The 14,676-nt window shown below is 38.7% G+C and overlaps 1 protein-coding gene across 2 annotated transcripts in view; it reads left to right on the top strand.

The window, feature by feature from the left end:
• UNC13C (unc-13 homolog C) overlaps positions 1 to 14,676 on the top strand; it is a 564,880-nt gene that overhangs the window by 286,238 nt on the left and 263,966 nt on the right. For both annotated transcript variants that reach the window (XM_064570458.1, XM_045900049.2), the window contains 3 exons: positions 8,619 to 8,687; positions 10,285 to 10,374; positions 13,836 to 13,964. In XM_064570458.1, the coding sequence (XP_064426528.1) occupies positions 8,619 to 8,687; positions 10,285 to 10,374; positions 13,836 to 13,964 (288 nt within the window). The remainder of the gene's footprint in view (positions 1 to 8,618; positions 8,688 to 10,284; positions 10,375 to 13,835; positions 13,965 to 14,676) is intronic.

The raw sequence follows: 14,676 nt of genomic DNA, 5'->3' as shown, positions 1-14,676 counted from the left end.
ATATTGTCATGAAAAAGATTTTATTTTTACTGGTTGGTTGGATAGGGATGTTTTTATTTAATAAGGTAAATTGAAACATGTTTATAGATTATCAGGAAAGGGACTAGTTGTGACAGTGAAGTTGCAGATTTATCGAAGGGAGAACATGTGATGCCGTGACATCACAGAGGAGAAAGAAGAAATGTAGTCAAGAAGACAAAATCAGGGACATTCTTTGGAATAAGAAAGGGCAAGTTCCATTCTGAAATTTCAGGAAGAGTGTAAGTGTCCTTGCAGAGAACTCTGACCTTTTGATATTAAAGTGAAAAGCTGGGATGTCACACCCCATTTCCCTAATCTTCTCTGTGGTTGTCTACAAGAACAGGAAATGCTCATCTACAAGACAGGGGCTATGATACAGATGCAGGAGGTGAAGGAGGTTGTAACAGGTTTGGATACATTACCAAAGGGAATAGAAAAAGAAATGCTTCAGGTCCGTGTCAGAAGAATTCCTAGTAAAGCTGAAGGTCTCATTTGATGTTGAGAAGCATAAATCACATTGTCACAACAATGCATGTGGCTGTGAGATTTTCTCAGAATTTTGCAGCATTCTGATGCTCATGTAACAGATATGGCAGAAGATTGGATTGACTTCAGGTTGAAATTTTATAGAAAAGAGGCAGTGAAGGGTGAGTGAATTAGTACATAGATGAGGCTGTTGAGAGAAAAGTTGAAGTGCTTCACCATGGGGTCTAGGTTTGAGAAGTTGCACCAGGAGAGACAGAGACAAAAAATTTAGGTAGGAACATAATATGTTTCAGTTAAAATTTCAAAGGGGAAGTCTTGGGTCCAAGATGTAGCTCTGGAAGTAGACTGTTGAAAATTGAGTATAAAACAGTTATAGTTTACTTAAACCTGCTCATAGGCAGTGACTGTTGGATTTTCAGGAATACTACAAGCTAGTTGTTGAACACAGCAGTCCTTGAAACCAGAAGTATTGAGAATACTAACATCATGGAAATTGGCAAATGCTAAAAATCAAGGCATTTTTCTTTTGAAGAGATGATTTAGCAGCACACCATTGAGTGAAAAGGTTATTTGGAGTCAAGATTAAAGAACTTTTTTGGATAAAAATCCCCGTGGGTGTGGAAAACACCATGGGTAGATCGAGGGTTGGAAAGGAAGAAAACATAAGTTGGGGTTCAATATCTCAACTTAAAAGTCTTTAGAAAATTTATTTAGTGAGTTATCTTAAAATGCAAATAATGAATTATTAGTAAAATTAATACTTATCTAGTTCATTTTTTTCCCTAACATGTATACCCTCTTTGACCCAACCAGTGTTCAGCAAAAATAAATAAGCTAATACTAATAAATATTTCTTTGTCATTACATATGTTCTTTTCAATATGTTTTCATGTGATACCTCACATAAGGCACTACAGCAGGTAGTGGAGGGACTGAAAGATAAATGATGACCTCTGCTCTCTGAAATTAATGGGATGGTCACATAACCTTATGTAGCGATAACCATAAGTCACTCACAAAATGTGATTAGTGTCAAAGAAGGTTATACTTACAAATTTGCTTTGAGAGTGAAGAGGGGCAAGTGATTGATTCTTTTCAGGGCCCATGAAAGTTTGACAAAAGGAACAGAGCTTTTGGGGATGAGTAGTATTTTCCAAGGTCCAAGAAGTAGTAGGGATCTACCTTAGGTCCGGAAAGACATTTGAATAAAGTCAAGAGTAAAGATACAAAATAAGTTCAAAGTGTGTGGAAGGTAGCCTGCCTACTGAGTAGGGCAATTAGAATAAAAGATGGTAGTATAAGGAGAAGCTGTGCTCTTGGGTTGATAGTAGACTGTTGAGGGCCTTTAAAGCCTACTGAGATGTTTGAATGTCGTTCCTGAAGCTCAGGGTAAAGTCTGATAGAATCTTTGGTTTAGAAAGTTAACTCTGTAGAAGAAATGTTGTAGAGGGAAGATAGAGAATGTGTATCAGACACAGTTCAGGTGGAGCAATAGAAACCATCCTAGAAACTTTCAGTAGAAAGGGATTTGACACAGGGCATTAGATGCTTATAATACCATGTGAAGGACTGGAGGAAGATTCTTCTGTAATAATTCTCAAAATATTGCAGTGAAACTGATTTGCAAGAGAAGGTGTGAGCTTGCTTAGAGTCAGGAAGGTGAGGAATCAGAAAGCTGCTTCTGCTAATGAAGCTATCTTTTTGAACCACAGAGCTAGTGACCAGAGACTGGGAAATGAATGTCTCCAGGACTTGACTTAGCAGCAGAAGTAAAACCGGAAGCCGGAAGTGGGCCTCCATCTCCTGTCTGCTTCCCAAACATAGCAGTACACATGCATCTAATAGGCAGGAACTAACATAATTGCATGAACTTGCAAAGGAGTTTGGCAAATGTGGTGCTTAGTTTTCCAGTCTCAGAACTATAGGAAGCCACACTGAAGAAAGGAGGAATGAGTAAACCAGTTCTGGTGTTGCACACAGGAGGACTAGATGGAAATTAGTGATAGGGCTGATGTGTTAGTCCTGACAGGGCAAAGTGATGGTGCACGAGGACCATGGCTTGTAGAAAATGAAGTGATGTGGCAAAGGAGAAAACGGGTGTGGGAAACATGTTAGAAGAAATGGTTTCTTTTATGACTTGACAAATGATTGGTTCTGGGCAAAGGTGGATCTAGGTTTTGTGCTGCCTCAACCTTATGTAATTTGATTGGACTCTTTTTCTGAAGAATACAAATTGTGAATAGAAAAGTAATATTTATTTCTAATAAAAAATGAATCCCGGGGCACCTGGGTGGCTCAGTTGTTAAGTGTCTGCCTTCGGCTCGGGTCATGATCCCAGGGTCCTGGGATTGAGCCCCACATTGGGCTCCCTGCACGGCAGGAGGCCTGCTTCTCCCTCTCCCACTCCCCCTGCTTGTGTTCCCTCTCTCACTGTGTCTCTCTCTGTCAAATAAATAAAATCTTTAAAAAAAAAAAAATGAATCCCAGTGAATTGTAAGTTACTATAATATGACACCACAAACATTACAAATTCCAGAAAAACAAGATAGTATTTTCATTAATTAACTTCCTGATACATCTCTTTAAAAGTCTTTCTAGAATTTTTGATTGCAGATTCTTTGATTACTTCTTCATACGATGAAAATCTTGAAATATAATTTTTTGTTGAAAAAATAATGCAGTCTTTAGCAGAGTTGATCAAACTTTTTTGAGTTGATCAGACTTTTTAATTTGACGTTTTAGAAAAGTTTCTATTAACTTCACGATTCATTGATAATGCCACATTTTAATGACTTCCATCAAGTTTGGGAAAATATTATGTTTCTTTCATATGTGATGCCAAAGCAAAAATTGCACCAGAGAGTTAAACAGGCAATGAAAACAATTTGAGACTGTTACCGTAGTGAGAGAAGCTATGGCTCACTGTGAGCTTAGATGTACTAAAAGAGTTTTGTTTGTTTTGTTTTGTTTTGTTTTTAAACAGTTTTTTTTTTTTTAAAGATTTTATTTATTTATTTGACAGAGAGAGACACAGCGAGAGAGGAAACACAAGCAGGGGGAGTGGGAGAGGGAGAAGCAGGCCTCCCGCCGAGCAGGGAGCCCAATACGGGGCTCGATCCCAGGACCCTGGGATCATGACCCGAGCCAAAGGCAGACGCTTAATGACTGAGCCACCCAGGTGCCCCTTTTTAAACAGTTTTTAAGAGCTGGAATAAGCTGGAGAAAAAAATACCTGAGGATATTAAGGGGAAGGTTGATCAGTGGCATGTGTCCAGCGCATTAACTTATTCTTGGGTGTGCAAATATCTTTATCTGTAATGAGGCTATCTGTGCTTGCTACTTTACACCCACAAAATTAGTCTCCTACCCTCCCCACCGAGGCTGAGAGATGCAGATACTATCCCTTTGATAGCTCCGAAGTACTTGAGGAAGACATTCCTGGGTTGTAAAGCAACCTGGCAAGAGGCTTTTAAAGAGATTTACATTTCAAAAAAAGATTTACATTTCAAAGGGGCAGAGAAAGAATTTACAAGTGTAAGTTTTTTTAAAGAGAATGCTCTAATAAAAAAAAAAAAAGAGAGGGTGCCTGGGTGGCTCAGATGGTTAAGCGTCTGCCTTCGGCTCAGGTCATGATCTCAGGGTCCTGGGATGGAGTCCCGCATCAGGCTCCCTGCTCCTTGGGAGCCTGCTTCTCCCTCTGCCTCTCTCTCTCTGTCTCTAATGAAAAAATAAATAAAATCTTAAAAAAAAAAAAAAAGAAATCAGGGCCTAGAGTCAGGAAGAAACCTATTTCTAAAGTTCAGTCAAACTGAGGGAGATGTTGAGGCTCTCTGGGTCAGCGAAGAGTACCATCTCAGGGTTTTTCCGGCTTGCCTGTGAAGTGACTGCTTAAATACTCCTTGAATTGATTACATTTATTAGTTTGTCACTTATACCATCATTGTAGTGACATTTTATAATTTTATGATATCTGTTGATACCAGTATTAATCTCAAATCAACAAGAAATGTAGACCAACTTCCAGTATGTTCCCATGATTAACTAAATTACCAAAAAATATCAAAATAGGTTATGTGTAATTTCTATTTGAAATGTTCTGTTCTTCTTAATGAATTACTGCTTTTGATATGTTCCGGAAAACAAAGTACTTACAGTTAGCTGGTCCAAGTCAGAATAATTTTCATCCTATTTTTACGACATTTACAAAACCCTGAGATCATGTGAACACATAGCTAGAGCTCTTCCTGGGGAAGCTGAAGTGAGGGCCCCCAGGGCTGAAGTGTCATCAGCTTCAACTTAAATCGGCCCCTGCTTCTGGCCTGAGATACTGAGAAACAAAGAAATGGAAGAGAGAAGCGGAGGCTGATGCAGAGGTTTTCACACCCCTTCCTTATGAAGACTTTCCCTTCTCCAGTTCCCAGGATCCCAGGGCAGTACATTGACATTTCTTGTTGATTTGAATACACTTGTGGGGTAACAACTGCCTCCCCCTCCTCAAAATCTCCCCTGTGCTCTTGGGCTACAACCAGCCCCCCAGCTAGTTTTGTATGGGTCCCGGAGATAAGAACGGCTTCCACATTTTAAATGGTTAAAAAATATCCAAAGAAGACTGTCGTTTTACTGACGGGGTTTGGGAATATAGGTGAGGTTCAGTGGGGTGGAGTCTGGAGCCAATGACCAAGAAAGAATTCTTGAGGTGTCTTTGGTGCAAAATGGTGGTTCATTAAAGCACAGGGACAGGACCTGTGGGCAGAAGGAGCTGCTGCCCCGGGGTTGTGAGGGGTGGCTGATTATATAATATGGGGTTGGGGGAGGTAAGGAAAAAGGGAGGTTTCAGAAAGAACTTTCATATGCTAAAGAAGACTCAAAGGATACCAGAAGCCTTGCCATTGTCAAGTTAAGGTTGTTTACCCTCTCTAGTAAGGCATTAACATTAAGATAGTTGGGAACTTCCTGGAGGAACACTCTGCCCACTTCAAGTATCTGTCGATGATGGGCTGCAGGTCATAAAGACATTTAATTGTATCTACATTTCCTTCTGGAAGCTAGGTTATTGATGATAGGAATGCTTTGTTCTTGTAGATTGCTAAGACATTTGTAAACTGAGGGAGACTCCTGTCTTGTAGGATTGTGATCTCTATAAATTAACTATTTGTTTTTCCTTTAGGGCAGCCAGGAGTGCCTGAGGAATGTCACATATATCCCGTGGTGGGGGTGGTGGTGTGGGGTGTCAGCTTCTGCTTTGTCCTCAGCTTGCCTTCTGTTCCCTCATCATTATGACACATGAAAATTATATGACATTCAAATTTCACTGTCCAAGAAACAGGACTTGCTGGGAGACCAGCCCTGCCCTGCGTTTCTGTATCGTCTCTGGGAGCTACTGTACTGCAGTGGGCAGAGTTTTATAGTTGTGACAGGCGACAAAGCTGAAAATATTTGCTGCCTGGCTCTTTCCAGACAGCTTTCTGACCCCTGGTCTAGAATTATTCTTATCAACTAATTAAACCTAGGTTTTTGATAACTGACAGCTGTATTATGATGGATGTGGCCACTACCAAATCCCAGGCATGTGTAGACCTTACCTGACAGGAAGAACGGAGTGACAGGGCGGGTTCAGATGTTGTGGGCACGCCCCCGCAGGAGAATCGTTTTTTAATCAGCCAGTCTTCTGTTATTCCTCAAGTCACACGGTGCAGGACGTGGGCCTCCTCCGCTCTTGCAAAGGCAGTCTCACTCTACGTAAATAGAAACATGATAAATAAAATTAAATTTCAAGCTGTCCTGCTGTTTAAAGAATCTCTATGGAAATTCAATCAGTAGCACACTTTTAATTTCACGTCATCTGATATTGTCTGGGATTTAGTGACAACAAGCCTGGCAGTTTTCTCCACATTTTTCTGTGTTCCTTGAATGTAAATTTTCCAGCTGGGCACTGAAGACTTATGTAGGAAGACCACATGTGTGATCTGTGTCAGTCAGAATTCTGTTCGGCTGCATGAAGCAAACTTAACAAACTTAAGTAATTTTTTTTTTTTTCCTATGTAACCTAAGTCCAAAGGTAATAAGGAATTCAGGGCTAGTGTGGCTGCTCAGGATTGTAATTTTTTGAAGGGTGGGCAGACAGGGCTAAAGGGAGGCATGGGGGCTCTCAGCTTCCTGCCCCACCAGGCATCATCGCTTGTTTAGCTTTTCATCTGATGGTCCCACGGCTATTTTACCTTCTTGTGTCTAGTCTGAGTTTCAGGGGGGAGAAAGGAGAGAAACCCAGGGAGAAAAGCCTGGCAAAGAATTACATAGCAAACACTAATACAGCAGTGTTTGCCAAACTCTCCTTTAGAATCTTTTCAAATAATAATTCGTTGACAATATGCTAGCTGAGTCCATCCCCTCTAATAAACTATATGTATCTCATTAGCCAAAGTCCTACTGCATGGCCATTGCTAAAAGAAAAGAGGTCTGGGAAGGTAGGTATTTCATAACGGACACCTATGACTCATGAGGCTCTCTTAGTAAGGAAGAATGGAAAAATGGATATCAAGCAGACAACCAGAACAGTAAGTCCTAGTGGATATAAGAGGCCCAGTGATTTGGGCATTAGCATGGAGGACTAGGGTCATGTCAGCTGTCTTGATGATTTGTACCAGTCACAGAGGTCAGATAAAGCATTCCGAGACATGACATGAACACATTAACTTTTACAATTCACTTTGCTGTGACCTAAACTGATGATGGTAGTGGCTCTTAAATTTTTCTATTTTGATTGAGAGCTACTTATCCAGGTGGTTGCAGGATGGGGGTTAATAAAAGGACGGCATAGTTCACCTCTTCCCCTGGGAAGGTATGATGAAGAGTGAGAAAGAAAAATCTAAGACCTTACTCATCTGTATTTTTCAATAGCTTTACCAAAGAGTCTTCTCTGCGTAAAAAGATGGCAAGCATGTTGAAGGCACGATTCATTTCTTAAGCTCTTTCATTGGCTCCACAGGGGGTTAACACAGAGGTAATATCAAGCTTTATTGTCTGATGTATGAAACTAATAAGGGCAGTTTTTTCAGAAAATGGGAGTTTCAACTTAGGAACTATTCATCAACTTCTGTTAATATTCAGCTCACTTCATCAAAATCAGGGACTTCAAGGGACTTTCCACTTTATACGTGAAAGTATTAGGAAAGTTTCTATTTTGCCCATTATCCTCCGAAGTGCAATTTGTTATTTACAGAATAGTAATGTAGGCTGAGACCTTTAATGTTACTTACTTACACTCCCATATTTTTTTTCGTTTTTGATTCCAAATCTGAGACTCAGAATGGGGGATTGTCTGTCCTATAAAATTTGTGATTTTGATGATTTTATCTTATCTAACGTATTTAATCAACACAACTTCATCCTTCCACTTATAAGCAAACGCCTTATCTTCAAGCCTATGAAGAGGTCAGTCCACCCTTGATACTGCCTCAGAGGGAAGCATCAGTAATTTTTTTGGCTTGACATTTTATACTTCTTTTAAAACACTAAATCATAAACATACTTTAAAGGTGATCGATAGTTTCAGATTATGAAGTCTGTGCTTGTCACCAAAAGGAAAATGCTTTTTGAAATTGTTCTTGATGAGAACAATAGCTATTCCCACTTCCATAGGTAGGAGAAATTTTAAAAAAACAATCATTTCTTTCTGGGGAGGTACTGTGGTGTGTGGGGATAGGAAGAGGAGTGGGTCATGTTTTTTCTTGCTGACTCATAGTGGTGTGAATTAGTACAGTGGCAATTCAGTTGTCTGCACTCTTTGCAAAGTACACAACTTTCTGGATATTTTCTTATTCATCACAGAAAGGCCCTGTGGCTTATGGGCAAGAGCCTGGATTTGGTGTCAAAGAGATCTGAATTTGAAGACCTGGTATGTCACATACCAGCTCTATCATCTTAGATATAGACATCTCTATATATATATCTAAGATGATAGAGCTGGTATGTGACATACCAATGCTTGACATTGACATCTTTGAACCTTCCTTTCTATAGAATGAGAACAATAACTTAAAGAGTTGTTGGGAGGACTACATTTAGAATGACCATTTATTTCCATTCTCCTATTTTGTGTTTGCTTCGTACAGAGGGAAAAATTCATAAAACTACTGGACCAGTTGCATAACTCTTTAAGGATTGACCTGTCAAAGTATAGGGTATGTACAAAATTATCTGCCTGAAGGTAAAATGTCATGTTTGGCTGAGATGCTTTCTTGTCGTACTGTAAAAAATCATCCACTGTGTAATGGGAAAGTAAAAATGCTGGTCTTGGGATCTCAGGTTCTGTCACACTGGAAAAAGTCCCCTAAGTAAGCAAGCTGCAGTCCTTTGTTCAGGGACCTTGCCCCACATAAGCCTACATTAGTAACATGTGTGTTACTATGTGTAGCTTTAATTTTATAATTTTTATAATAGCAATCAGATTGAGTGGCAGCTAATCCATGAGGTAGACATGTGGCAGAGTCCTCATCCTGAAAGCTCACCCCTTGTTACTGAGATATCCTGCTAATATTTCCCCAGCTTTTAAGATGCCTACTTGGACTCATTGCTTAATTCACTCTTTCTAGATCAGTACAATGTGCTCTTTTGAAGTTGTCCAGAGTTCTTGTCAACTCTTCTATACTTCACCTCCAGGTGAAACACACAAAATACACACACACACACAAATATATTCATGTATGTGTGTATGTAAATATACATATTTACAAAACATTTAGTTATAAAGTTTACAGAAAAATCTGTAGTAATTGTTGCATTCTTTAATAATTAAAACATCATTTCATATCTGTACATATGTAGATCGTCTGCGTTCATGTTTAAGTTCATGACTGATGGATATCTTAATTGCATATTTCTGGAAATTTTAAAACCACATTTTGTCAAATTCACCCTTCCTGTTGGAACTGGGGCCAACACTGGTAGAAGACAACTGCTATGCAGGCAATGAAAAAGGTGTTTGGAGGCCAAAAGGGCCTGGAGGCCACCTCATTTGTCATTGTTTGGACACTATAACTCTCTGTGAGTTTGTGAATATTTAAAAATTACTTGTGGTTTTTCTAATTGCTCTTTAAAAAGCCAATCTGAAAGCAAGTTAAAATGAGAAATTTCTCAATGTGAAAATTGTTCCTTAGATCAAACATTTTCATAATTATACCTTCCCTCTACAAAGTTCTGAGCATTTTTATTTTTCTATCACATTTCTACCAAATCGCACTAACAAGTTTGTGGAAATCCAGAGTACTTCCAGGAGATATGCTGCCATGTAGTCTGATTTTTCTTTTAACTTTTAAGAATTTCTTTGTGACTCTAAATGTAGCACATGTAAAAGTTCCCAAAGTTTTTTTGGGAAAAATTACCCATCTTGAGAAAATTACAAAAAAATATTTCCAACTACATGCTGTCCATGTAGTAGCAAAACTTTTAGTTTTAGTAGCAAAATTCCACTTTTAGTAGCAAAACTATTATATGAACAAAGATGAACGATAACACTGCATGAATGATACTGTTTTGTGTATTTTTATTGCACTGTGGCAATAAATAGAAGGATGTGGCTTTCCAAGAGAGAATATTTCCAAATTGTTTACTTTTTATAATGTTTTATGATAAGATGTTGTAAGAATACTATCGGGATATTTTTATAATTTTACACAGTTCTCTTCCCATTTTCCTTCCCAGAAAGTTAGTTTTAATTTATTTTCCCATCACAGGCTTAAGGCTGATAATTTACCCATTTTCTATTTCTTAATTAACCAGGAAAACTTTCCTGCCAGCAACGCTGAACGGTTGCAAGACCTAAAATCAACTGTTGACCTGCTAACAAGTATCACCTTTTTTAGGATGAAGGTACCTTATTTTATTTGTCGCTATCCTGGTATCACATAACACATTCATTCCCCATTAAAGTCTGTTTTTTACTCATCTCTTGATCGCTACCATTCAACCCTAGCAATGATGCTGTGAAGACTTTTCCAGTGCTAAGTGAATCCTCCAGTCTAAGGTGTTTGAAAGGGATTATCCTAAACACCTAAAATATTCTGATACATTTGGCTCAAATGTAGTTTTAAATTAAATCCATCTTAAATAAACATGGCACTTACTAAAAAAAAAAAATCCCTAAGAGTGCTAAATGGAAATGAGTTGACTTCTTATTTTAGTTTTAACTCCGATGTCTTGCTGACTTTTTCATCCCAAGAGAGTATAGCTGATTCTTTTAAGCTTGCCCCAGTGGTGGCAACTCTCATTTTCAGCCCTGGAAATGACTATATAGGAATAGATTTGATTGCTTAAATCATTAGTATAACTAACTGCCATCTACCAAACTATGCAGAGATTTCTTTTTAGATCTCTCTTCTGTCTTAACAGCAAAATCTCTACAATCATAATTTGGCTAGCAGGACAATTCATGTAAAGTGTTTCCTACAACTACTTGTCAGGCTATGGGCTAAAAAAGTTTTGATCTTTTATGATGTTTATTCAGAAAATTCCTGTACAGAAAAAAATATATAATTTTCAGTTGCCCATGATTATTTTCACTAGAAGCACTAAAAATGGTACTGTGTAATATGAGAGACAGAAAACAAAGCCATACTCTATCAGCAATCATTTAGATTTTTTAAAGTTCAGGTAAAATTCATTTGGCTTAAAATCAGAGTTAAATTGGGTGACTGGGATAAATAGAATTTCTATCCATTCTGATCTCCTGGCAACAGCTGCCAAAACAGTATGTAGAGAATGAGAGTAAGCCTCCAGCCAGGCTCAGAGGGAGATGTTCCTTTATTGACAGGCGATGCCAGTCATCAGCACTGTGGCAAAATGGGAACAAAGGCTGGAGAGCTTCCTCAAGCTCAGACCACATGGTCCTCCCGTTTCCCCCCCCCCGCCATCTATCTACATACCTGCATCTGTGTCCATATACTCTTCCTTCTTTTCTAATTCCTATTGATTAGCTGTCTGTTCTCCTAGAAAAGGCCATCTCTTCCACCTGTGCAATTGATTTCATCCCCTCTTAAGTAATAAAACCTTGGTGCACAGTCCTCCCCACTCTCTTCAATGATCCAGTCCCCTTCCTTCTCCAGCTGCTATACCCTAATTCCTCTTTTCCTTTAATACCAAAACTCCTCAAAATCATCCTCTTCATGTTTTCTTCCCAATTTCTAATCTCCCAGTATCTTTTGAAAAAATTTCATCCTCCCATTTTCTTCTCTCATTACAGACAGTAAAATTCATTCCTTTGTTGTACTGATCAATGAGTTTTGGTGTAGAGTGTAACCACCACTCCACTCAACATGTAAAACAGTTCCATAGTCCTCCAGAATCCCCTCGAGCTGCTCCTTTATACTCAACCCCTCTCCAAGCCCTTGGTGACCACCAATCTGTTGTTGTCCCCCTATAGTTTTACCTTTTCCAGAACATCATGTAAATGAAATAATACACTATATAGCATGACACATGGGCTATTCATCTATCTTGTTGAGTGTATCAGCTGTTTGTTCCCTTTTTTTGATGAGTAGTAATCCTTGGTTATGTACACACTACAGGCATTTGAGTTGTTCCTGGTTTGCGTTATAAATAAAACTCTTAAAAATACTTATGTACATATTATTAGTATAAACAGAAACTTTCACTTGTCTTGAAGCGAGGTTCCTGGATCATTTGATAAATGTATGATTAACTTTATGAGAAATGACAAATTGTGGTTTGGTTTTTTTTTTTAAGATTTTTTTTATTTGACAGAGAGCGAGAGCAGGAACACAAGTAGGGGGAGTGGAAGAGGGAGAAGCAGGCTTCCTGCCGAGTAGGGAGCCCGAGGCAGGGCTCGATCCCAGGACCCCGGGATCATGACCCGAGCCAAAGGCAGATGCTTAACAACTGAGCCACCCAGGCCCCCCAAGCTAATAATTTCTAAATTTGTATCTCAAGCCCCAGACAGCTTCATGAGTCTAAACTCATATATCCAAATATCTACTTGAAATCTATTTTTGTGCACAACAACCTGTTCGTTCTTGTCTGAAACCGAGTTCCTGATTTCCTGTGCACAGCTTTGCCCCTCCATTGTACCAACTGCTCAGGCTAAAACCATAGGGTCCCAACTGCTCTCTTTCTCTCACACCAATCATCCAGTCTGTCAGCAGATCCTATTAGTTCTTCCTTCCCAAACTAACCAGAATATGGTTTCTTCTAAACAGCTCCTAGCTTAACACCATAGTGCAAGCACTATATTGACTGATTTCTTGCACTGTTCTCATCACTGGTCTTTCTACTTTTTCCATAGACCATCATGGGCAGCCTAAGGGAAACTTTTAAAAAATAGTTCAGGGGTGCCTGGGTGGCTCAGTTGGTTAAGCATCTGCCTTTGGCTCAGGTCATGATCCCAGGGTCCTGGGATAGAGTCCCGTAACAGTCTCCCTGCTCTGCAGGGAGCCTGCTTCTCCCTCTGCCTCTGCCTCTTTCTCTATCATGAATAAATAAATAAAATCTTAAAAAAAGAAAAAAAAAAAGATCGTTCAGTTAGGTCACTTTGCTCTTCTGCTGAAACAGTCCATTTCCTTCCCACCTTACTCAAAGCTAAGGTTTGTAAAAATAGTCTAGATATAAATGTTCCCCCTGGGCCCATTCTCTTCTTTAAATTCACCTACTATTGTATCCTATTAATACAATTCCACTGAAACACTTTTGTCCCCTCTTCTCTGTTTTATTTTTCTTTTCAGTGTGTATCATCATGTAATATATTTTACTGTTTAGCTCCATGAGGAAAGGGATTTTTATTTCTTTCTTTTTTTTTTTTTTTTTTAAAGATTTTATTTATTTGACAGAGAGAGAGGGAACACAAGCGGGGGGAGCGGGAGAGGGAGAAGCAGGCTTACCGCGGAGCAGGGAGCCCAATGCGGGGCTCGATCCCAGGACCCTGGGATCATGACCTGGGCTGAAGGCAGACGTTTAACGACTGAGCCACCCAGGCGCCCCAAGGGATTTTTATTTCTTTTGTTCATTGCAATATAACCATTGTCAGGCATATAGTAGGTGATAAATAATTGTTGAATTATTGAAAAGTATAGGTGGTTGAATAATGTGATTGGTTGCTCTAAGAGTTTCTAGTTGAATATTTACAGCTATGATCATTTTCACAACTATGATCCATTATCAAGAAGTTAAAGTAAATACTTACACATTTAAAACATTGCTAAGACCACATTTTTCCTGAACATAGAAAAATCAACTAAAAACATTTATTGAGGTTGTTTAAGTTGTTTATACTGGATTGCAATCTTCTATTTTTGAATTTAAGAAAATAATTTGTCTCTCAGGTTCTGGAGCTGCAAAGCCCCCCGAAGGCCAGCATGGTGGTGAAGGACTGTGTTAGAGCCTGCCTGGATTCTACATACAAGTATATTTTTGACAATTGCCATGAACTCTATTCTCAGCTAATAGACCTGGTAAGAAAAGATACATGTCTCTTTTTTGTTTATAATGTTTCTATAAGTTTAGAATGATCCTAAATGGGAAAATATGTTCAATTAATTTCACATTAACTGTGGGTTTTGAGAATTCCCAATATCTTTTCATCACATATGAATATCATATCACTTTCATTTACATGAAGTAATTCACTCCTTAAAATAACTTTATGTACTAAAGGTAGATACTGGGTTTTTGTTTTTGTTTTTAAGTTTTTCAAGTGAGGAGTCAGTTTCAGAACAATTAAGTAATTTGCTCAGGGTCACACAGTGGTCAAGTGGCAGATTTGGGACTAGAATTTAGGATTCCAACTCGACTCTTATGTTCTTCCCCTAACTCATAACTGCCCTTCTTACCATTTTACCTCATAAAAGTGATAGATGGGGAAATATTTATATAAAGGATGGTAAAATCATCATATATGCAAATTTATTATTAAAGAATATTTCAAAAATACAAAAGAAAATACAGAAAGCAAAGCAAACATACATATGATTGCCACCCAGATCACCAAATGTTAGCATTTAGTAATAATTTGCTCTGCTCTTTATTGTCTAAAGGTATTAAATGTTACACATAGAGCAGCCTTTCCCTTTGTACTTTCTCCAAATGGAATTTTCCTCCCTCCTCTTCCTTCAGAGACCAACACTCACAGTGGTCCATTTGAACATATTTTCACATATGCTCAAT

The sequence above is a fragment of the Mirounga angustirostris genome, unplaced genomic scaffold, assembly GCF_029215605.1.
Source record: "Mirounga angustirostris isolate CCGP_5_RB_7025 unplaced genomic scaffold, mMirAng1.0.hap1 SCAF_9, whole genome shotgun sequence".
Classification (NCBI taxonomy): Eukaryota; Metazoa; Chordata; class Mammalia; order Carnivora; family Phocidae; genus Mirounga; species Mirounga angustirostris.
This window is presented reverse-complemented; position numbering and strand designations above follow the sequence as displayed.